The following is a 25,455-nucleotide window of genomic DNA, read 5'->3' on the forward strand; positions in this document are numbered from 1 at the left end:
ACCTTGTGACCAATCAGCAGATATCATAAGTGTATAAACTGATTAGACAAGCATGAGGCCTTCACTTCTACCTTTTAATGTTTCTAAGGCCTCTTCATGCTGGTTTTCATCTTTGCTTTTTGTTGTTGATTTTGCCTTTCTACCATAATACCTAAATATTAAAGATCATATGTATGTCCTCATTAGAACAGGGATTTGTGTTGGTGTGTGGGACTTATTGTTAAATGGACAATTTGTTTCAGATAATTTTATGGAGAAACACAAAAGTAATGTGCTCAGTGTAATACATTACTTTTTTGAGTAATGACCCTAACACCCTTCACCACAAAGAAGGGAAATTCCTCCAACACAAACACAAACATAAACATAAGAAGGAATCAAATCACTGAATGATATCGAAGATGGAATAGGAATCGATAAATTCTTGTCCAGTCTGATCCCTACTCATGATGTCATGATTGATTCATATGATAAACTTTAAATTTTACCTCTAAACTCTTTCAAATCTGTCTTTTTCCCAAGATAATATTGGACAATTACCTTAAATGCTATGGTTTTGTCAATTTTAATAATCTAAAAACAAAACCAAACAAAAAAAAAAAAACAGTGTTTAAATATGTAAAAGTGGAGTTTTGGCCAAAAAACAGAATTAAACCAGCAAGATGTATGCTGGCAGACCGTGTGAAGGTTGAAGTGGGACCCAAAAGAAACAGAACTTGATATCAACTAAGAGTGGGGTGCTTATTAGAAAGTGGGGAGCAACATACAAATGAAAGAACAAATACAAGAATAAAGTGGGAAAACTGAACCAAACTAAACACTGGGAACAGGAAACAGGAAACCTGAAACCTAGTACTGGGACATGGACATGGAGTACATTAGCTTGATGCATGACAAACAGATAACCTCACAACAAACAAAGGGAAACTAATACAATCTACAAACAGAAGGTAACGAGGGAATGTGCAACGGGAGGGAAACACCTGGACCTAATCTTACATAAGGAGACAGCGAGGAAGCAAAACTGAATAAACTAAACGCAGGACACGGGTCTATCAAAATAAAACAGCAAGTACGAAAAATACGGAGACGAGTCCCCATTAGTACCTACTCGGATCGACTTGGCACGGATCGGCCTGGCTGGCTTTCCATTACAATCTGGTACTACCTTTTTTTTTCTTTTTTCTTTTTATAACAATATTGTTATTATTGTTTTCGTTTTCACAAACAATCCATAATTACATAACATAATATAGTGTAAAACAAAAACAAAAAAACCAAACCAAAAACTAAACACAAAGATCAGATCTATCTAAAAAAGAAAAAAAGAAAAAAATACAATACAGTACAGACCTGTGGTCCCAGTAATAATATGTAGTTTGAACACTCAAGAGAATCCTTGTAGCATAATATTAGAGACCTAGAGGTCTGTTTTTGAGTGTAGTGCACGTGTAAGATATTCCGATGGCACTGGATCCAACACTACTAGTTGCCAGCCTTTAATAGCTGGTGCTTTTTCATTAATCCACTGCAGTCGAATATTCTTCCCCATCACATAGGTGAGAATACAATACAACCTCCTATTATTCTTAGATATTAAATGCTGGCTGGGGAGGCCCAGTATGAGCGACGCAGGGTCCATCTCCAATTCACAACGCAAAATCTTCTCCATTTCAGATAACATATTAGACCAGTATCCTTGCAATTTCAAACATGACCAAAAGCAGTTAGGGTACCAAGAGTTAGGGTACCAATTTCTGTCTTGCATTTGAGGCACATGGGTGAAAGGGTAGGATTGTATTGATGTCTGCAGTACGTTGATATGTACATTTTGTGTATAATTTTTAACTGTATTTCTTTGGCACGATTACAGACTAAGACTGATTTGGAACTCCTGACATCTTTCCACTCTTCATCATCAATTATTATACCTAATGCCTTTTCCCATGTGTCTTTAAGCCTATGTGAAATCATTGAGGGTGCGAGATATAAAGCCTTATAAAATATCTTCACAGCACCTCTTTATCTTCTAAAAAGTCATAAATAAAATAAAAATTCTCCATTAATTCCAATGCATCAACTGGTTGTTCAGATGCATATAATCGGCAGTAAAATTCTTTGAAGGTGTTATTTATGGTTTCACTGTCATATACGCGATCACTCTGAGCATCACAAATTGCTGTAATAACTTGTGTTTCTGATCATTTCTTGGTAAGATATGCCAAGTGTTTTCCATGTTCATAAAGTCTTTGTCTAGTAAACTTAAGGTTAATCTCCTCATCTTGCGTAAAAAGGCTATCTAAGGTTGATCTGACTGCAGCTATCACTTGCTGTGCAGGCAGGAGTGGGGGAGTCAGCATATGTCCTTCCTTTTGTTTTAAGCGCAGTCATTAAAAGATTCTGCTTCCTCAATTTCTGCCACCACTTACTAGTTGAGTAAGAAATAAAAACGCTTTAATAGTTTCCCACAATGCAGGTTGATGGACAAATAAACATCTAAACTCAGTGTTAAAATTGGATACAAATGTATAATCCCTTAAAATAGTTGTATTAGCTGTATTTAACCTCCAGTATTTTGCTCTATTTACCATACCTTTAAGAGAAAGATCCAGCACCACATTGGCATGGTCTGAAATGACAATACTATACTATAAAATGGTAAATGGACTGATTCTTATATAGTTCTTTTCTACTCTCCTGGAATACTCAAAGCGCTCTCTACAACACGCCACATTTACCCCATACACACCCATTCACACAAGCCCTATTATCTATGCTTTCTAGCTATCATTCATCCGATGGATGCATCAGAGAGCAAGTCTGTATCTTGCCCAAAGATATTTGGCATGCAAACTGGGGGGAGGCAGGGATCGAACCACCAACCTTCTGATCAGCAGCTGACCTGCTCTACCTCCTGAGTGCTACAGCACTCAGTTTTCGCACGATAAAACTGAGTGCAATGATAGCCCTGATTTTACTAAAAAATGAATCAATCCTAGTATGGCATTTGTGTGGTGCAGAGAAAAACGTGTATACTTTATCTAAAGGGTGTTTTATTCTCCATACATCCACAAATCCTAAGTCTTCACAGATAGAATTGAGTGCCTTAGCTTGTGGTGAAAGAGGCAGAGGCTAGTGGGGGAACCTGTCAATAAGAGGATTCAGTATACAATTGAAATCTCCCCCCACTATAGAAATGTCAGAGTGCATCTCAGCAAAGTCTGTAAATACTGTGGTCATAAAAACAGACAGATGGGCAGGGGGGGTAGTAAACATTCAATATAGAAACAACCACACCTAATAATATTCCCTTGACTATAATGTACCTTCCATGCTTGTCCATAACACACTATATATTTGAAAAAGGGAGTTTTTTTCCTCACAAGGATTGCCACCCCTCTACTTCTTGAGGTAAATGAGTAAAAAAATACCTGTCCAAATCCACCTTGCTGTAATTTAAGGTGTTCTACGTCATCTAAATGTGTTTCTTGTAAAAGTGCAATATCAACGTGTTCTTTTTTCAAAAAAGGTGAGTATTTTTCTCCTTTTAATAGGATTATGGACCCCTCTTAGATTCCATGTACACAAATCCGGTAGTACCTAACATGTTGACATCATAGCAGTGTCCAAGCATCCTGCTACATAATAACTATGCGACATGAACTCTACAAAAAAGGTGGATGTCGAGGCAAGTAATCAGTTGCTGCTCTTTCTGTGGCTTTTCATCAGACTTTTCCCCATTGCTGGGTTTCAAAAATGGCAGTTTCAATTTTTGTGAATAAGATGCTCTCATGACTCATCAAGTGACACTACTGAACAACCAATTGGTGGCATGTAGTATGATGATGTCACATTTTAACACCTGCTCAGATCACTTGGAACCCAGGTCAAGCAGGTACTAAAAAAGTACTTGGTGCCAGGTACTATGACCTAATGGAAAACCCTGAAAACCGTGGTGAACTGTGCTGAGTCGATCCGAATGGTTACTAGTGGAAAACGCAAGCTTAACACTGAGACCAGGGGGAGACAGACAGGGAACATGGAACAGGGAGACAATAGTACTAAACAAGAAACATGAAACACAGGGAAGGCACAGTGAGAGAAAACTAAAGTAAAACTAAAATATAACATAGTGAGAAAACAATTAAGAGAACCAAAACCACAAAGGACACTAAATCGAGGAATATTAATAAAACCCAAAATGACAGCACTTAAACATCAAAATTACACTTCAGAGATGCCAACTTTACAAGTCTTTTTTGATAAATCTTACTTTTACAAGAAGGAAGAAATTCTAAGAGGCTATCAGAAGTTAATTAAACTTAATTATAGTTAATTGAACTATTTTGCCTTGTCTGTATAAAAAAAATACAGATTTTTTTATGTTTATGAAGGTTCACAATTAATAGTTATAAGAGAAGTTCTGTGCACAGAATATGACTGCTGACACCAGCATTTAAGATCTAAAGTAGCACTTTCACCACGATAAGGTAGCGATTCGCCCAAACAATTGATAGGTGGAATAAGTGCTTTATAACTGTTGGCATGAAACTGTGCTGTGGTGAACCATGAACTAGTGGATCTGCAAACTTCAGAAATCTATTGGATAGCCTGTGAAGATAAGTAAGTAAATTAAAACATGGACATTATAAGTTGCTGCTGCTGTTTGGCCAATAGTGGGCACTGTATTGCTAATCTCTGGCTCTCTTCCATAGTTTGGTTTTTGTCCTGTCTTTCTGCCCATCAACCATACCATTCATTGAAGGATGATGGCTGCCCCTTTATGAACTTGATACTGTTGGAGGTTTCTTTCTCTCAAAAGGGAGTTTTTCTTCCCCACTTCACCAAATGCTTCCTCAAAGGGGGTTATTCAATTGTTGGGATTTTCTCTGTATTATTGTTGGGTTTCTACCAATATAAATACTAGACCTCCCAAAAGCCTCTGGAATTTAATAAAGTCTCAAATTATAAAGCAAGTTTAGTCTTTTATAGCTCCTAAAACTATATCATTAGGTTTATTTTTTTTGCTGGACATCTTTGGAAGAAAAAGGAACCTGTCCTCTGAACTGACAAAGTATGAGTTTACATGTTCACACTAGTTTCTCTTGTATATCTGAATGTTTTTCCCTCTCTAATGATCATCTGTCCAGATTTTCTTTCTGCTGTTCATGCAGTGCATGCTGGACCACCACCATTTGTGGAAATCATTTGAAAAAACACACTGTCACATTGTTGTATTAACAAGGAAAAGTGCATGTTTGTTTTGAGGTATTATCAAGAAAGGAACAGATGAAAACAGAAATAAACGAGAACAAGTTGCAGACATTCCCAATGAGTTAAAACTGCTGAATAAATATCCTGTCACGCCAACGCTGTGAAAACAAAATCTATATCAGTAAAATGCAGAAGTTGGTAGAAATGAAATGAAAGAAATGAAAGGCGTGGAAACAACTTTTTTTTTTTTTAATGATTCGCTTTAGTTTTAACACAGTGCTATTTTTGGTGCACAAGTTATGAGAAGCTCAACAGAAAGACTTCAGCGATGGCAGAGCAGAAGTTTAACAACACACCATTCAATCTAAAACCTAAAAAGCGATGCCAGTCAGAAGGTAAGCTAAGCTTTTCAAATACAGTGCATCAGCAAAAGATATTTTCAAACTCACGCTGTAGATCATGTAGATGAACATCACAATTAATAATTATAGGAGATGTTTTACTGTACAAAGTATATGACTGCTGACACCAACATTTTTGTGTTTTTGTCATTTCAAGCAATGTTTTTTCTTTTAGTGTTTTTTTTCTGCATTATTAATAAATGTAAAAAAAAAAACTACCTAAACCAAGACAAGTAAGAGGATGAGATACTAAAAGTGCTTCCACAAAAGACAAAATGTCCCTTGATAATGCAAGGTGTGGGTCTAAACCTCAAAAAATGAAATAAATATCAAATAAAAGCTGTCAGTGACCTCAGCAACCTGAATCTCTTGCCAGATGCCAGCAGCTTTAGCACCGGTGTCCTGGGTGTGTGCAATCCTGTAAGATGCTGCATGCCCTCTTGAGAAAGCAAGTTCTATACAGGTCCATCAGGGAGGGAAGAGGATGACCAATGATTTTTGGGGGCCATAATAACCCTTTGTAGTGCCTTTTTATGTGCCATGGTGCAACTGGAGAACCAAACAGAGATGCAGTATATCAGCACTAGTGATGTGTCGGTCGCGAACGAAATGGCTCTTAGAGCCGGATCTTTGATGTGAACGACACGAGCCGGCTCCTTATCGCGAGCCGTGGGTTGTTTTTTTTTCTGTCTCTCACCCTCTCTCTCTCTCGCACTTTTTTCCGCTTCACTCTGCACGCGAGCCTTGTGCTTGCGCTGAGCAGAGGGGGGAGGGGCGGTAGTTACACTCAGTAGCACAGGAACAGAGCGGGAGGGAAAGCGAGAGAAAGAAAGAGAGCCAGGGACAACAACGTCACAAGAAAGGTATAGTAATCATCCACAACTATTTTCAGTTGCAGATGATAAAGGATTCAGAAAGATTATTCATGCAGGCCCATATGACAGAGAATATGCATCTTCTTTTTGTTTTCATATTTTAATTTATATTTAATTGTGTTGTGGTTTGCAGTGTTTTGTGTTGTTTCACTTAAAATTTGTAAAAGGAAAAAGCTGAAAACTTAAATAGTTAAAAGTTGAAATGTGAATAGTTGGTTTTTGTATTATATGATTTATTTATTACATTTTATGTGGAGTGAATAAATAAAAGTATATTTATGGTGGCCCCTACAGACAAAGCACGTACAAACTCCAAAACACGTAAAAACTCAGAAGCACATAAAAACTCAAAACACGTACAAAAGACAACAGAAGTGCTCCAGGATGCTAGGCACAGTGTTGAGCTTTTGTTACCTAGTGGCTACACAAGCCAGGAAGTACCAACGACCGGATTTGGTGTGTGGTAATAACAGGTAAATGAACATTTGTTTAAATTATTTTAATATATATGAGTGCTTGTGTATAAATACACAAACAATACACATATGCTTTCAATTGTGTAATTTAAGTGATCTAGGTAGCTCTGTTTTGGAAGTTCAGTTAAAGCTAGAAATGTGCTTTTGAATTTGTACGTGCTTTTTGGAGTTTGTATATTTTGTCTCTAGGGCCCACCACATATATTTATATATAAACATATATAAATAAAACCACTTTTTTTACATTAGTAGTTCCTTTTGTGCATAGTTTTATATTATTGTTAATAATAAATTAATTAAGGCAACAAAACAACCTGAAGAGCCGGTTCGGAGCCAAAAGAGCCGGCTCTTTTTAGTGAGCCGAACCGAAAGAGCCGGTTCTCTAAAAAGAGCCGGAAATCCCATCACTAGTCAGCACACTCTCAATGGAGCAACGGTAGACTACAGTCAGCAGGTCGGTTTTTCTGAGGATTCTCAGAAAATGGAGATGCGGTTGGGCCGTTGCTGTTAAGGTCCGCGTGGTTGTCTGCACACCAATCCGACAGCCTCTGAACCTCAGCTCTGTATGCTGTCTATTTGCCCCCAGAGATGAGCCCCACCACATTAGTATCATCTGCGAACTTAATGACTGCATTGTCTGGGTGGGTACTGACACAGTTATATGTATGCAGAGTGTACAGTAGGGGACTTAGTACACAGCCTTGTGGAGAACCGGTGTTAAGGCTGAGTGCTCAGGAAAGAAGGGGACTTACTCTAACTCTATGTCCATGGCCCAAGAGAAAGTCTCTGATACAGCAGCAGGTGGTAAAAGGAAGTCTAATATCCAACAGTTTTGCTGTCAGTCTGTCCGAGAGTATCATATTAAAAGAAGAGCTAAAGCCAACAAACAGCAGTCTGGCATAACGTCCTTGTTGTTCCAGGTGGGAGGGTGGTGTGGAGGGTTGTAACAATGGTGTCTTCATTTGATCTGTTACCTCTGTTTGCGAACTGAAGTGGGTGGAGTGTGGTTGGCAAGCAGAACATACTGTGGCACCGGACCATGTTCTAAAAACACGTTATTATAACAGGTCGTAGAGCAAGTTAATCGGTAGTCTTTGAGGCTGCTAATGTTGGTTTGTTTAGGCAGTGGGACGAATGTGGCTGACTTCAGGCATGGTGGGATGCAGGACTGGGACAGCGAAGCGTTAAAGATCTTCGTGAAGAACCCAGCCAGCTGATCTGTGCATTCTTTTAAAAAGAGCTTAAATATATTTAAGAAGCTTAATTCTGTCAACAGACTTGCTGAATTCTGTTTTGTGCATTGAAAATAATCAAAAGATGCTTTGGAAAATTGTGGTTACTTAGTAACTAATTAATGCCAAACTAACTAACTACTTACCCTTTAACCAACAAAACAAATCAGATTACTAACTAATCTTTCTTAACCAGGCATTTCTTTTTTACCTGCCATTTAAACAGTCTTTGTCTTCTGTTACAACATTGTCATTCACTACCTTCAGTTAAAACGAAGGAAAACAGCGTGTTTGAAGAAATGAACATGAAAAATAAAGGAACTAAACGAACTTCTGACACAAATGGTGAGTTATACAAAGCAAACGCAAAACCACTACTTTTACTACAAGGCATCATGCAAAGTACTAACCAGCCTGTCTTACAAACTGGAAGGGTAGAAAATTTGGTGCCTCATAATCTGCAAATGACAGTGACCTCAACAGAAAAACAATAGCAGCAGTCACTTTAACTAACAAACTAGACTTGACATCCACCAAATTAGATTGACTACCTTTTTTTTTCTTGCCATGAAATCATTCTTTGTCTTCTGCTACAAGGTTACCCTTTAAGTCTTTCAGTACGAAGGCAGGAAGAAAATTTATATGAAGAAATGAACGTGAAAAACAAAGGAACTAAACAACCATCTGACACAAATGGTGAATTATACAAAGACAATACAAAACTGCTACTTTTACGACAGGAACTGAAATGAAACTTGCTTAGAAACTGGAAGTGTGCTGTTGGCATTTTCCTTACAAGAGCTTAATGACAACATCCTCTCAAATCATGTTTTGATATGTACAGGATTCACTGTTATTGAAGTTTGATCCATAATATGGGCTTCACCTTGGTTTTGCCTCTGAACTTTTTCAAACAGATTTTTCTGTTTTTCCCTAGACAGTAATTTAAAAAGTTCATTAATTAGAATGGTTTTATGATTATAAAAAGCCAATTAATGATTTTAAGTTGACACAAGCAATTTAAAATCTTAAACGTAAGAATTAGTTTGATTGCTATAATAAGTATTTATTTCTCCTAGATAAGCAGTGTGCATGTATAAAATCTTGTACATCAGTAACCATTTGCTGGGGTATTCTGTTACTGATCATGGCCCTTCGCATCTATTGTGAGTATAACTTTTAAAATTAGTTCATCTGCAATGTGTGTGTAAAGCCAAAGAAGTGTTACGTTTTGTTTTTCAGTTACCACATTGTTAATTCATAAGAACAAAGACTTATTGAGGAGTCAACTCAACTGGACAAACACCTCCACTGCCTTTGAAACACAGATCAGAGACCTCATTGCAGAAAACCAGAACCTAACAGAACAAATAAAACTCATGAAGATGGAGCTCAGTCTTGGTCCAGGTCAGTGCAGTGTTGATGCCTACTGTCCCAAAGAAAATAACAGTAGGCTCCAAATCTATCAGCTACAAAAATAGGTAATGTCAAATAAATGTGCACTGATGATCTTTATTAATTGATTTTTACTTTTTTATTTTTATTTTTTTACTTGCAGAAAAGGTTTGCAACACTTGTCAGGAGGGCTGGCTCCACTCTGAGTCAAACTGCTATGCAATTAATGATGCTGAACTTGGTGAGCAGAAAACCTGGGAAGAAGCTCGAGAAAACTGCAAAGAAAAGATTTCCGATTTGGCCGTTGTAATTAATGCAACAGAAAAGGTAATAAGAACTGTGGCTCATTAGCACAGATTTATTTAACAAAAATACATTTTCTTTTTATTACACTGTGTTGCAGTGCCTTAAGCAAAGTATTTGAGTATTTCTGATAACTTTCTCTTTCATCAGAAATATATCAGTGACAAAAGCTGGAAGAGTTCAGGAGAAAATGGATACTGGATCGGTCTGAGAGCTGAAGGTGGGAAATGGACATGGGTGGATGGAAGTTATCTGACTGATAAGTAAGAGAAACTTTGAGTCAATAACAATTTAAAAATATTTTTCCAAATCTGGGATGAATCAATATTTGTTTTATATCAATAATTATCAGCTTTAATCAAACTTGTTTTTTTCCTCAGCTCCTGGATTCAGCAGCCTCCTTCTGATGGTCTCTGTGTAATTTCTGTCCAAAACGAAGGATTTAAATCAGTGAAGTGTGACAAGAAGAAACAATGGATTTGTAAAAAGAGACTCTAAGTATTTGAATTACCGCAGATAGACTTCAGAAGACTTTTGTAATCTGTAAATATAATTGCATATAAGCAAATAGCTCACTTGGCAATCCGGTGGAAAGTCAACTCTCTTCGTTATTCCCTTCTGGGCTGCCCTTTCACCCTCTATTCACTAGAGGTCTACTATCTATGAGCAAATGGCTCAAGGCTGTTTTGATAACATGACGAAAGCATGCTAAGAGGGCCTTGTGACTGATCAGCAGATATCATGAGCTGACAAGGGCAGGAAATATGTCTTTTAAACCAATACTTTAAATTGACTGGCATACATGCATTACAGTGATACATGCATGGGTTTACTACTGACTTCAGTCATCATGATAATTCATATTTCAGTCCGCAAACAGGTTCATCTTTAGAAAAATGCTTTTTGCCATTGTGGTATACAAAAGATTTACAATTGTTTTAAAATGTCAATTGTTTCAGAGGCTGGATCAGAGGCTAATTTTTCCCACAGAGATCATAACAACTACTCTGCAACCAGACCGCGTCCTTTGGTCTAACTCCCAAAAACATGCGTACGTCATTGAACTGACGGTACCACAGGAGGGAGCAATTCAGGAAGCATTTGAACGTAAGAAGCTGTGGTATGCCAACTTGGCAGCTGAGCCAGAAGACAGAGGCTGGAAGATCAAGGTGCACCTGGTGGAAGTGGGGTGCAGGGGCTTTGTTGCCAGTACAACAGCAAAACTGCTTAGAGAGATTGGGTTCAGAGGACAGGCACAACGGCAGGCTATAAGAGAATTAGCTAACACTGCTGAGAGGACCAGTCACTGGCTATGGCTAAAAAGGGCTGACATCACTTGGGCAGCTAAGGCAGTCAGCTAACCGCTCTTCTCCCCTCTGCTCTTCTTCCCTTTTTCTGGGAGGCAGTGGGGAGGTAGAGCGTACAGCCCGATCCAGCAGGGAGGTGTAGGCAGCCAGATCGGGCGCCCCCCTTCTGGCTCTCCTCTCTGCTCTTTCCTGTCTTGTCCCTTTTGTCTTACTTCTCTCTATCACCTTTTCTATCCATTTAAAGAAGTGAGGCTCTGTCAGGGTTATATTTTATGATTGTCATTTGTACTTAGAAATATATAATCATTTATGCTTAGAGGTATAAAATCACTTGCATATTGATAAAATGTCTCATCCTTAGTAGGTCTTTAAGACTCTGTGTACCATGAGATGAGAGTACGTTCACTCCTTTTCCAGAGTTTTCTGGGATAGCACACACATCCTAAGGTCACGACAGAGGTCGTATCTTCTCTTTCTCGTATATGGTATGGCAAACACATCTGTATCTGTTTAGGTATAAGAGCCTTTTGTTTAGGTGAACTGCTGGACTCCCTGGCCCAGCTATCTGGGGAGTCATTCACAGGGTCACATTTTGACACACACACACGCACACACACACACACACACACACACACACACACACATACATACACACACCCATGTACACACATACACCCACATACATACACATACACACGCATACCTACAAATACACACAGACTGGTACTATTTGTTTACACACATGCCTGTTTAAGATGTCATATGTTAATGAAACTGCATATTCATGTAACCACAATAAAGAGCGGTGCTACGGAGGTGCTGACCGAGAGTGACGGGGTTCAAGCGGCAGGAACAGCGCTCGGTCTCGGTCACCTCCCTCATGCACGAGATCACACAAAGAGCTCTGGTGTCTTGTGTGTTGTTTTTGCCACTGCAGTAGATTGTCTCAGTTGTTCCAGCAATAGGTTTGTGCCTAGATAAACCTAACAGGCTCTATAAAGGCTAAAGAGAGATAAGTATTATTTCTCAGTTGCAGTGAATCGATAGAAGAAAATAAACAGCAGAAAACTAAAGAGAAGAATGAAGAAGAGAATAACAATTTAACATAAACCATTGACACACTCTGGGGCCTGATCAACCCTGGCAGGGCCTCCTTGGATGAGGGTGTCTAGTGATAATGGCTGAAACACCTGATGAATCCAAGGTCCACTACTGGCGATGTGTCCCAAATTTTAATATGATAATGTAGATCAGATCTCTAATCCCTAAACCTAACAGAGGAAAAATGTCAGATTATGTTGGGTAAAAGACCAAAAGTTGAGGCACACAACAATGTTTGCCGCTGGTAAAGTTTCTGGCCTGCTTTCCTCATAACAGCCATCCCTGAAGATTTTCTCCATTTAAAGAAATGCATTATCAGAGATTGTAACATCTAGTCCTTTTACTGAATCATTACCTTCTCTAAAGCCAGCGTTGCACAAATTATAAGTCATGCCTCTGCTAGTTTCGCTTTCTGATAGAAATAAAGATTATTGTTAAAGGTTCAGTGTGTGGCAGGTAGGAATTGGACTCAAACATACAGGAAAAGGGAAAAAGGAACAAACTGAAAAAGCAGTTTTATTGATGAACACAAACCAAGTACAAAATAATGAAAGTCAAACACAGATACCAAAAACTGTCACTCTATCAAGGACCCCATCAAAGTTGGAGGAATACAGAATGCACACAGCATAAAGAAAACATGACAAGTTACGACTGAGATAATATTTACACTGAGATGATAATGAGGCAAAAGGCAAAGGGTGGGGGGGACAGCTGACACTAATCACAGATAATGGGACAGGAAGTAGAACCAAAACCAAAGACATACGAACTTGACACAGTGACAGACAATAACTAACACCGAGATAAAAGTGGATTGACAGGTAATTCACTTATCAACTATGCAATCAGGGAACTAAAGGCACAGATCACAAAACCAATCATAAGTCAAAACATAACACCCAAACCAGAAGTCTAAATAATAGAGACTATAGAACCAAACATACAAGATCCGGGTGGTTAGCACTGTTGCCTCACATCAAGAAAGTCCTGAGTTCGAGACAAATTTCTTTAATATCAAAGAATGCTGTCAATGTGATTTTAAAGAAATTCAGTGTGTTCTGTCATTGTGCTGTTTATTATTGCTGGCACCAGAAAACCGCCGCTGAATAAATCCTGGATTTTTATACACTTCAAATTCTGCAAATAAGTGTCCTCACCAGAAAAACTATAGCATTGGTTATTTAGTATCTTTAAACCACCATAATAGATTTGATTTATTAACTTTTCATTAACCAGGCTGTTTTGTTTCTTGGCCTGAAAATACTATGTGTCTTCTTTTGGAAGGATGTAAACATGTTTTTTATATAGTTGCACATAAAAGAAATATGTTACATTTATTTAAATATAATAATTTAATGTCATGGTCCTGGGTCATTAGACCCAGCGTTTTGTGTTTCATTTTGGTATCATTTTATGTTTTGTTTTAATTCTTATTTTGTATTACTTCTTATGGTTTGGGGCTTGTGTTTTATTATTTCTACCTGTGTGGCTCTCTCTTATGCTCTGTTCGTGTCCCTGAGTTTGTGTTGCAAAACTGTCTGTGAGTTTCCGGTTTTAATTTGAAGGTTTGTGTCTTGTTGTGTCTAATTAGGTTCAGCTGTGTTCCCCTCTGGTGTGTCATTCCCTCGTTACCTTGTGTGTATTTATAGTGTGTGCCTGCCTGTGTTCCTTGTCGGTTCGTCTGTGTTATTTGGTAATCTCCGCAGCTCTCTGCCCCTCTTTCGGCTTCCCATCCCCTGTGTAACCTCCTTATGGTTTCCCCTACATGTGATTCTGTGAGTTATGGTTTCAGGTTTTGTTTGTTTGTCATTAGTTTTTTCCAGTTTAGATTTACGTTTAGTTTTGCCCTTGTTTTTATTATTTATCGTTCACTGTAAATAAACTCACTTGCATCACCGCCACTGTCTGTCCTCCTTCACTTCCCCGCACGACTGCTGCCCCAGCCGTGACATTTAATCATTGCGTTTCATACACAACCCACAAATCTTAAGAGTATGAATACATTTAACTGTCTTTTCTGCTAGATAAGAAGACTAGATGTGTTAAATCGTGTCCATCAGTAGTAATGTGCCGGGGAATTCTTTAACTAATCATGGTCATTCTACTATTCTTTGAATATAGTTTAAAAATTACATTCATTTGCAATCTGTGTGTAAAGTAAAAGTAAAATGTGACTTTTTTTTGTTTTAATGTTTTCTTTGGGGGGTTTTGTGTGTTTGCCTTTGTTTGTATTTTTTAATATAAATGAACTTTTAATGAAAACTAATCTCAACTTAGCACAAGCCTATTAGAAAAGCTGATGAGAGCTAACTGTAGAAAACCAGAATCTTAGGAATAAAAATGAGCAGCTGGAGACAGAAGAAACATAACTGAAGAAATGCAAAACAGGTTGACATCATGGAATAAGTTCAGTGTTAGTCGAGCTCAGTGGAGCATTGATGCCTGCTGTCCCAAAGAAAACAACAGTATTTTCCAAATCAATTGGTTACAAAAAGACATAATTTTGGGTAATGGTAATTGCATATTGTTCAGCTGGTGTGTGTGCGTGCATGTGAGCGCGTATACGTGTGTGTTTATGAAAGTTTACAATTAATTCACAAAGTTCATAATTATAGAAGAAGTTTTACTGTACACAGAGTAGGTCTGCTGACGGCATTTAACACAACACCGAGTAAGATCTAAATTGGCACTCTGTGGTTTTTCCATTTGTGTCACTAAAGGTTTCTGCAGTGCAGTTTGTATACTGAGTTTCTGTTCCCTGTATTGATGCTGTTTGGCCAACAGAGGGCGATGAGTTACTTCACAACAAGAAGGCTGTTGTCTGAAGTATCTGTATTCTGGTATTTTTGTGTTTTTATATATCTGTATCTGACCGTATTCTTAGCTTAAGTGCATTATATTGAATCACGTTACTGTCACAATATTGTGGAATTTTGACAAAGGTTTCTAATCAAGCCAATAACAACACTGTTCAAGCTGCACATATTTAATTAAGATGGGGAAGAAGAAGAGCTGTCCTCTATATCTGTACTCTTCATTCACTCATACTGTTCACATCAAGCACAGAGCTGCAAGGAAACTTATTAGTATAGTCCCACGTTGTGCATATTACACATATTGTTGGTCAAATCAAGTTCACTGTTTTTTGGTTGTTTTTTGTTTTGGTAGTTGTTTTTGTTTTTTTGTTTTTTGTGTGCATACTTAATAAATATACATAAATACATGCTAAGAAGATTTAAGGTGGTTCTGAGTGCAAAAAGGTGCCCAACATGGTACTAGCATCACCAAGTCTCTGGTGTGTGAGTGTAAAAGAATACACAATGTAAAGTTCAAACATGCTGTAGGACAAGTTGTTTTTTTCAGCCAAAAGCAGAAGCTGGCCTACGCAACAGTGCAACATCGCTTACTGGTGGCAGTGACATCTTCTACAAGACAATGACTGGATTATACTTCAAAAACAGAACAACTGCTGTGATGTATGGTTGGGTGTGAGGGAGTTATAGATATAAGACCAACCATTTGATGGAAGAAGTGCTTCTGTAACTGTTAGAATGAAGATGTGCAGTTTCTGTCCAAAGTGGTTGATGGAAATCAGTAAGCTGTGGTGAACCATGAGCCAGTGGATCTGCAAACTTCAGAAATCTAATGGATAGCCTAAGGAGATATTAAGTAAATTAAAACATGGACATTGTAAGCTGTTGCTGCTGTTTGGCCAATAGTGGGCGCTGCATTGCTAATCTCTGGCTCTCTTCCATAGTTTGTTTTTTTGTCCTGTCTTTGGATGATGGTTGCCCCTCTTGATACTGTTTGAGGTTTCCTCCTCTTAAAAGGGAGTTTTTCTTACCCACTATTGCCAAGTCATTCCTCAAAGGGGAATATTTGAATTTTTGGGATTTTCTCTGTATTATTGTGGGGTTTCTACCTTACAATAGAAACACTAGGGCTCTCGAAAGTCTCGGGAATATAATAAAGTCTCAAATTATAAAGCAAGTTTAGTCTTTTATAGCTCCTAAAACTATATCATTAGGTTTAGTTTCTTTGCTGGACATCTTGTGAAGAAAAAGGAACCTGTCCTCTGAGCTGACATAATATGATTTTACATGTTCACACTAGTTTCTCTTGTATATCTGAATGTTTTTTGCTCTGTATTGATCATCCGTCCACATTATATTTTTTTTGCCTGTCCCATTTGGATCTTTAGCCATCAGAATTGTTGTCTGAAGGCCAAGAAAGATGCCAAGCGGATTTACTTTACCAATTGGATCATCATGGCCTTGCCATATTGGTCCATTTGATTGACCTTTATTATAATTGTGTATTTATTTGATTAGGTTGTTACAGACGGGACAAACATGACTGGGGGATAGGACAGGGAGAAAAAATGAAAGAAAGAGAGGGAGAGAAAGAAAAATAGAGGGGAGAAGAGATGTGAGAAATGGGGGGAAGAGAAAAAGAGAAAACACCTGGATCACCTGTATGGGGATAAGAAAAAACAGACGAGAAAACAAACAACAAAGAGCAACATAATAAATACAACACCATCACAATAAACTAGCTAACAGTAGATAACAGTAGATACTAAGTATTACATGTTATTGTGCAGTACGCAAGATCGACAGCGCACAATGTGCTTTGAGGTAGCAGCCAAGAAAGGTGTAGCTTGTGTCTGTGAACACCTGTGTGTACACCTGTCTGGATCGGCACGCTTGTATTCAAAAGGTTTCTCCATGTAATGATCTGCTAGGGAGTGTGGGGAGCCATAGCCCCGTCCCCCAGGGCATGAAGCAGGTATGGACCACATTATATTTCTGCTTTTCATGCAGTACATGCTGGACCATCATCATATCTGCAAAGATTGAAAAAAAAAACACTGATAAATTGTTGCATTGACAAGGAAAAGTGTCTGTTTGTTTTAAGGTATTATCAAGAAAGGAACAGCTGACAACCGAAGTAAATGAGAACAAGCTGCAGACACTGCCACTGAGTTAAAACTGCTGAATATATATCCTGTCACACCAACGCTGTGAAAAAAACCCTCTCTGACCTTGCCCTTCATCTATATCAGTAAAAAGCAGAAGTTGGACGAAAAGAGAGAAATGAAAGGCGTGGAAACAAATTTTTTTTTATGATTCTTTTTAGTTTTAACACAGTGCTATTTTTTGGTGCACAAGTTATGAGAAGCTCAACAGAAAGACTTCAGCAATGGCAGAGCAGAAGTTTAACAACACACCAGTCAATCTAAAACCTAAAAAGTGATGCCAGTCAGAAGGTAAGCTAAGCTAATGCTATTCCTTCTTCTTCCCTGTGCATCATTCGTATTCGATGATTGATTATTTTCTTTTTGATCATTTCCTTGTTCCAAGGGTCACCATGTGTAAATACCATACAATTGTAATTTCTGATCATGCACCAGTGCGGGTTGATATCTCATTTCCAATGTGTGCGCAAGGCAATGGTTCTGGAAATTTGATTCAGCATTAATGTCAGATGAGTTTTGAAAGTTCATTTGCAAGTTGAATACCACATCAAGCTTTTTCTAGAAATGAATAACACTCCAGATGTTTCAAAATCTAAAATTTGGGAGTCACTAAAGACTTGAGTTGTCTTGGGTCGTCTTAAAGAGACACCACACCATTGTGACTGTTACAAAGGTGAGGGTCTAAACCTCAACAAACAATCGAAAACTTTTGTGCATTGCAAATAACCAAAATATGCTTTGGAAAATTGTGGTTACTTAGTAATGAATTAATTCCAACTACCCTTTAACCAACAAAACAAATCATATTACTCAGATTAACTAACCTTTCTTAAACAGGCATTTCTTTTTTACCTGCCATTTAAACAGTCTTTGTCTTCTGTTACAACATTGTCATTCAATTCTTTCAGTTAAAGCGAAGGAAAACAGCGTGTTTGAAGAAATGAACATGAAAAATAAAGGAACTAAACAAACTTCTGACACAAATGGTGAGTTATACAAAGCAAACGCAAAACCACTACTTTTACAAGGCATCATGCAAAGTACTAACCAGCCTGTCATACAAACTGGAAGGGTAGAAAATTTGGTGCCTCATAATCTGCAAATGACAGTGACCTCAACAGAAAAACAATAGTTTTTTTTGTTAGTCACTTTAACTAACAAACTAGACTTGACATCCACCAAATTAGATTGACTACCTTTTTTTTTCTTGCCATGAAATCATTCTTTGTCTTCTGCTACAAGGTTACCCTTTAAGTCTTTCAGTACGAAGGCAGGAAGAAAATTTATATGAAGAAATGAACGTGAAAAACAAAGGAACTAAACAACCATCTGACACAAATGGTGAATTATACAAAGACAATACAAAACTGCTACTTTTACGACAGGAACTGAAATGAAACTTGCTTAGAAACTGGAAGTGTGCTGTTGGCATTTTCCTTACAAGAGCTTAATGACAACATCCTCTCAAATCATGTTTTGATATGTACAGGATTCACTGTTATTGAAGTTTGATCCATAATATGGGCTTCACCTTGGTTTTGCCTCTGAACTTTTTCAAACAGATTTTTCTGTTTTTCCCTAGACAGTAATTTAAAAAGTTCATTAATTAGAATGGTTTTATGATTATAAAAAGCCAATTAATGATTTTAAGTTGACACAAGCAATTTAAAATCTTAAACGTAAGAATTAGTTTGATTGCTATAATAAGTATTTATTTCTCCTAGATAAGCAGTGTGCATGTATAAAATCTTGTACATCAGTAACCATTTGCTGGGGTATTCTGTTACTGATCATGGCCCTTCGCATCTATTGTGAGTATAACTTTTAAAATTAGTTCATCTGCAATGTGTGTGTAAAGCCAAAGAAGTGTTACGTTTTGTTTTTCAGTTACCACATTGTTAATTCATAAGAACAAAGACTTATTGAGGAGTCAACTCAACTGGACAAACACCTCCACTGCCTTTGAAACACAGATCAGAGACCTCATTGCAGAAAACCAGAACCTAACAGAACAAATAAAACTCATGAAGATGGAGCTCAGTCTTGGTCCAGGTCAGTGCAGTGTTGATGCCTACTGTCCCAAAGAAAATAACAGTAGGCTCCAAATCTATCAGCTACAAAAATAGGTAATGTCAAATAAATGTGCACTGATGATCTTTATTAATTGATTTTTATACTTGCAGAAAAGGTGTGCAAAGCTTGTCAGGAGGGCTGGCTCCCCTTTGAGTCAAACTGCTATGCAATTAATGATGCTGAACCTCATGAGCAGAAAACCTGGAAAGAAGCTCGAGAAAACTGCAAAGGAAAGATTTCCGATTTGGCCGTTGTAATTAATGCAGCAGAAAAGGTAATGAGAACTGTGGCTCATTAGCACAGATTTATTTAACAAAAATACATTTTCTTTTGATCTAAGCACACACTCCGTGTCGCGGTGTTTTAAGCAAAGTATTTGAGTATTTCTGATAACTTTCTCTTTCATCAGAAATATATCAGTGACAAAAGCTGGAAGAGTTCAGGAAAAAATGGATACTGGATCGGTCTGAGAGCTGAAGGTGGGAAATGGACATGGGTGGATGGAAGTTACCTGACTGATAAGTAAGAGAAACTTTGAATCAATAACAATTTAAAAATATTTTTCCAAATCTGGGATGAATCAATTTTGTTTTATATCAATAATTATCAGCTTTAATCAAACTTGTTTTTTTCCTCAGCTCCTGGATTCAGCAGCCTCCTTCTGATGGTCTCTGTGTAATTTCTGTCCAAAACGAAGGATTTAAATCAGTGAAGTGTGACAAGAAGAAACAATGGATTTGTAAAAAGAGACCCTAACTGTTTGAATTACCACATTTAAACTTCAAATTACTTTTGCAATCTGTAAATATAATTGCATATAAGCAAATAGCCTGCTACACTACTGTGGAGAAGGAGTGCTTGCCAATCCAGTGGTAGATCAACTCCCTTCGTTATTCCCTTCTGGGCCGCCCTCTCACCCTCTTTTCACTAGAGGTCTACTATCTATGAGCAACTGGCTCTGGGCTGTTTTGATAACATGACGAAAGCATGCTAAGAGGGCCTTGTGACTGATCAACAGATATCATGAGCTGATAAGGGCAGGAAATATGTCTTTTAAACTAATACTTTAAATTGACTGGCATACATGCATTACAATTGATGGGTTTACTGCTGAGAGCCCACTGCAGTAATCGTGATAATTCATATTTCAGTCTGCAATCAGGTTAATCTTTTAGAACAATGCATTTTGCCATTGTGGTATTCAAAAGATTTACAATTGTTTTAAAATGTCAATTATTTCATTACCTTCTCTAAAGCCAGCGTTGCACAAATTATAAGTCACACCTCTGCTAGTTTCTGTTTCTGATAGAAATAAAGATTATTGTTAAAGGTTCAGTGTGTGGCAGGTAGGAATTGGACTCAAACATACAGGAAAAGGGAAAAAGGGAACACACTGAAAAGCAGCTTCACTGATGAACACAAACCAAGTACAAAATCATGAAGGTCAAACACAGATACCAAAAACTGTCACTCTATCAAGGACCCCATATAAGTTGGAGGAATACAGAATGCACACAGCATAAAGAAAACATGACAAGTTACGACTGAGATAATATTTACACCGAGATGATAATGAGGCAAAAGGCAAAGGGTGGGGGGGACAGCTGACACTAATCACAGATAATGGGACAGGAAGTAGAACCAAAACCAAAGACATACGAACTTGACACAGTGACAGACAATAACTAACACCGAGATAAAAGTGGATTGACAGGTAATTCACTTATCAACTATGCAATCAGGGAACAGATCACAAAACCAATCATAAGTCAAAACATAACACCCAAACCAGAAGTCTAAATAATAGAGACTATAGAACCAAACATACAAGATCCGGGTGGCTAGCACTGTTGCCTCACAGCAAGAAGGTCCTGAGTTTGGCTCAGAGAAAGCTGTTTTCTGTGTAATGCGAGACAAATTTCTTTAATATCAAAGAATGCTGTCAATGTGATTTTAAAGAAATTCAGAGTGTGATGTCATTGTGCTGTTTATTATTGCTGGCACCAGAAAACCGCAGCTGAATAAATCCTGGATTTTTATACACTTCAAATTCTGCAAATAAGTGTCCTCACCAGAAAAACTATAGCATCAGTTATTTAGTATCTTTAAACCAGCGGTCCCCAACCTTTTTTGCGCCACGGACCGGTTTATGCCCGACAATATTTTCACGGACCGGCCTTTAAGGTGTCTCGGATAAATACAACAAAATAAAACTAGTACTGGTACTGAAAAAAAGAAGATTTATTCATAACACAAGGGAAAAGACCCAGGAAAACCGAGTTAACGATAAAAACAATAACAAAATAACGCTAAAAAATGATAAAAACCCTGAAAACCATACATTTCACACCCGAGCCTCAACTCTCGCGGCCCGGTACCGGTCCGTGGCCCGGGGGTTGGGGACCGCTGCTTTAAAACACAATAATAGATTTGATTTATTACCTTTTCATTAACCAGGCTGTTTTTTTTTTTCATGTCCTGAAAATATTATGTGTCTTCTGTTAGAAAGATGTAAACACGTGTATTTTATATGGTTGCACATAAAAGAAATATGTAATAGTGATTTAAATACAATAATTTAATTATTGCATTTCATATAAACTCACATAGCTCTTAAGAGTATGAATACATTTAGTTACTGAAATATGTTTTTGTTTTTTTTCTGCTAGATAAGAAGGCTGGATGCGTTAAATTGTGTCCATCAGTAGTAATGTGCCGGGAAATTCTTTTACTAATCTTGGTCCTCCTACTCTTCTTTGAGTATAGGTTTAAAAATTACTCTTTCATCTGTGTGTAAAGTGTAAAATGTGACTTTTTGTTTGTTTTAATGTTTTGGGGGTTTTGGGGGGTTTGAAGTTGTTTGTATTAGTTCATAATAATGAATTTTTAATGAAAACTAATCTCAACTTAGTACAAGCCTATTAGAAAAGCTCATGAAACCCAACTGAAGAAAACCAGAACCGTAGCAAGAAAAATGAGGAGCTGGAGACAGAGAAGAAACATAACAGAAGAAATACAAAACATGATGACATAATGAGTTCAGTGTTAGTCGATCATAGTGGAGCATTGATGCCTGCTGTCCCAAAGAAACAGCATGTTTCAAATCAATTAGCTACAAAAAGACTTAATACAGAGGAGTATGTGTGAAAAATAGAGATATTATTTATGTTTAGAAAAGTTCACAATTAATGATTATAGAAGAAGTTTTACTGTACACAGAATATGACTCCTGACAGCATTTAGGACAAAACAGAAAAGGATCTAAATTGGCACTGGTTGTTTTTAATTTGTGTCACTAATGGGGGTTTCTTCAGTGCAGTGCAGTTTGTATACTGAGTTTCTGTTCCCTGTATTAATGCTGGGCGGTGCGTTACTTCACATCAAAGAATACTGTAGTCTGAAGTATCAGTATTTTGGTATTTTTGTGTTGTTATATATCTATATCTGACCATAGTCTTAGCTTTAGTGGGTTATATTAAATTAAATTATTGCCACAACATTGTGGAATTTTAATTTTTGATTAAAAAAGTTTTTAATCAAGCCAAGAACAACACTGTTCAAGCAGCCCTTACATGTTTAATCAAGATGAGGAAGAAGGAGGGCTGTCCTCTATATCTGTCACACTGTTCACATCAACCACAGAGAAAAACAGGAAGTTCAATTTATTAGTATAGTCTCATGTTGTGCATGTTGTGTTGGTCAAATCAAGTTCACCGTTTTTTGTTTTGATCGTTTGTTTGTTTGTGTTTAATTTGTGTGCATACTTAATAAATATACATAAATACATGCTAAGAAGATTTAAGGTGGTTCTGAGGGCAAAAAAGGGCCCCAACATGGTACTAGCATCACTAAGTCTCTGGTGTGTGTGTGTGTGTGTGTGTAAAAGAACTCACTATGTAAAGTTCAAACATGCTGTAGGACAACTTATTTTTTTCAGCCAAAAGCAGAAGCTGGCCTACGCAACAGTGCAACATCGCTTACTGGTGGCAGTGACATCTTCTACAAGACAATGACTGGATTATACTTCAAAAACAGAACAACTGCTGTGATGTATGGTTGGGTGTGAGGGAGTTATAGATATAAGACCAACCATTTGATGGAAGAAGTGCTTCTGTAACTGTTAGAATGAAGATGTGCAGTTTCTGTCCAAAGTGGTTGATGGAAATCAGTAAGCTGTGGTGAACCATGAGCCAGTGGATCTGCAAACTTCAGAAATCTATTGGATAGCCTGTGAAGATATTATTAATTAAATTAAAACATGGCCATTGTAAGCTGCTGCTGCCCTTTGGCCAATAGTGGGCGCTGCATTGCTAATCTCTGGCTCTCTTCCATAGTTTGTTTTTTGTCCTGTCTTTCTGCCAATCACCCACAACCATTCATTGAAAGATGGTGGCTGCTTCTGTCTGAACTTGATACTTTTGAGGGTTTCTTCCTGGTAAAAGGGAGTTTTTCTTCTGCACTTTCGACAATTGCTTCCTCAAAGGGGGTTGTTTGAGTTCTCTGTATTATTGTAGGGTTTCTAGCTTACAACAGAAATGCTAGAGCTTCCGAAAGCCTCTGGAATTTAATATTCTTAAATTATAAGGCAAATTTTGAGGTTTATATTTTATATCTTTAGCTTAAAATTTTTTGCTGGACATCTTGTGAAGAAAAAGGAACCTGACCTTTGAACTGACAAAGTATAAGTTTACATGTTCACACTAGTTTCTCTTGTATATCTGATGAATGTTTTTTTCTGCTTTTCATGCAGTACATGCTGGTGTCTGTTTGTTTTTGTTAGGATGCCTGGGTCGTTGACCCAGGGTTTTGAGTTTATTATATTACTTATCATTTCTAGTCTTTGGTTTCTTAGAGTTCTGTCTTATGGTTTATGTCTCGGTGTAATCCTTAGTTGCTATATCCCCGTGTCCAGTCAGTGTCTGTGTCTGCCCTGGTCCCACGTCTCTGTTCCCTCTGTTGTAGTGCCTGCCTGTGAGTCTGTGTCTGTAAGCTCAGTCTGTGTTATGTTTCCTGTTTTACTTTGAAAGTCCGTGTCTCATGTAAATGCCTCTGGTTTTGCTTCCTTTGTCTCGTTAGGCCTGATTTGCCCCAGCTGTGTTTCCCTCCTGTTACCTATTCCCTGATTGCTCCCTTTGTGTATTTAAGGCCATTGTTTCTCTGTGTCCGTGTTGCGCTCTACCCTTATCTAGCTGTGTGTTCTGTCTTGGTAAGTGTATTTTGTATTCCTAGTTTTATTACCCTTTTGAGTTCAGCATTAAAGCTGTGTTTTGAGTTACTTTCTGTCTCCGGAGTCTGCACTTTGGATCCTTCTCCTGCCTGCACACAGCCGTTTCATAACAGAAGATCACAACCAGAACATGGACCCCGCAGACTGTTCCACCTCGGATTTTGAGGCTGAGATGAAGGGGTTGGTTGATTTGCTGGACCGCATCGCTCAGGCCAGGGGATAGGGGTTATGGGGGGATGGAAGAAATCTGACTGATAAGTAAGAGAAACTTTGAAACAATAAAGATTTAAAATATTTTTCCAAATCTGGGATAAATCAATTTTGTTTTATGTCAATAATTATGAGCTTTAATCAAACTTGTTTTTTCCTCAGCTCCTGGATTCAGCAGCCTCCTCCCTAAATCAGTGAGCTGTGACAAGAAGAACCAATGGATTTGTCAAAAGAGACCCTAACTGTTTGAATTATTTAGACTTCAGAAGACTTTTGTGATCTGTAAATATAATTACATAAATATATTAAGTAAATATTACCATGGAAACATCTACTCAGGTTTTGTTTTTAAATATTACTAAATAAATAAAGTTAATTATAAGGGTTTTTTTTTTTTATTGTCAAGCTGTTATTATTTATAAGTTACTAATAATTAATATAAAAACAACACCCAGCTCGCCCCTGCGGGCGGTTCATCCTTCAAGCTCGGGTCCTCTACCAGAGGCCTGGGAGCTTGAGGGTCCTGCGCAGTATCTTAGCTGTTCCCAGGACTGCGCTCTTCTGGACAGAATCTGGGATCTGCTGGAGCCACTCGCCTAGCTTGGGAGTCACTGCACCTAGTGCTCCGATTACCACTGGGACCACCGTTACCTTCACCCT

General features: G+C 37.8%; 2 protein-coding genes across 3 annotated transcripts; both read left to right on the forward strand.

Moving 5' to 3' along the window:
• Nucleotides 1-5,542: 5,542 nt before the first annotated feature.
• LOC146378170 (C-type lectin domain family 12 member B-like) lies at nt 5,543-10,472 on the forward strand. The gene is made up of 8 exons (XM_084944227.1): nt 5,543-5,609; nt 8,466-8,543; nt 8,796-8,894; nt 9,278-9,364; nt 9,441-9,605; nt 9,757-9,920; nt 10,047-10,159; nt 10,277-10,472. The coding sequence occupies exons 1-8, from the start codon at nt 5,543-5,545 to the stop codon at nt 10,392-10,394; spliced, it is 891 nt and encodes a 296-aa protein (XP_084800353.1). The 3' UTR covers nt 10,395-10,472.
• Nucleotides 10,473-17,460: 6,988 nt separating this feature from the next.
• On the forward strand, nt 17,461-23,144 carry LOC146378171 (C-type lectin lectoxin-Phi1-like). 2 transcript variants are annotated; one of them, XM_084944855.1, is made up of 8 exons: nt 17,461-17,576; nt 18,194-18,271; nt 18,528-18,626; nt 19,010-19,096; nt 19,173-19,337; nt 19,469-19,632; nt 19,768-19,880; nt 19,997-23,144. In XM_084944855.1, the coding sequence occupies exons 2-8, from the start codon at nt 18,226-18,228 to the stop codon at nt 20,112-20,114; spliced, it is 792 nt and encodes a 263-aa protein (XP_084800981.1). In that variant the 5' UTR covers nt 17,461-17,576; nt 18,194-18,225; the 3' UTR covers nt 20,115-23,144. The 2 variants fall into 2 exon arrangements, with proteins under 2 accessions (XP_084800981.1, XP_084800982.1); XM_084944856.1 differs by lacking the exon at nt 18,528-18,626.
• The last annotated feature ends 2,311 nt before the right edge of the window (nt 23,145-25,455 follow it).

The sequence above is a fragment of the Perissodus microlepis genome, chromosome 11, assembly GCF_051167445.1.
Source record: "Perissodus microlepis isolate ML-2025 ecotype Zambia chromosome 11, ASM5116744v1, whole genome shotgun sequence".
NCBI classification, from domain to species: domain Eukaryota; kingdom Metazoa; phylum Chordata; class Actinopteri; order Cichliformes; family Cichlidae; genus Perissodus; species Perissodus microlepis.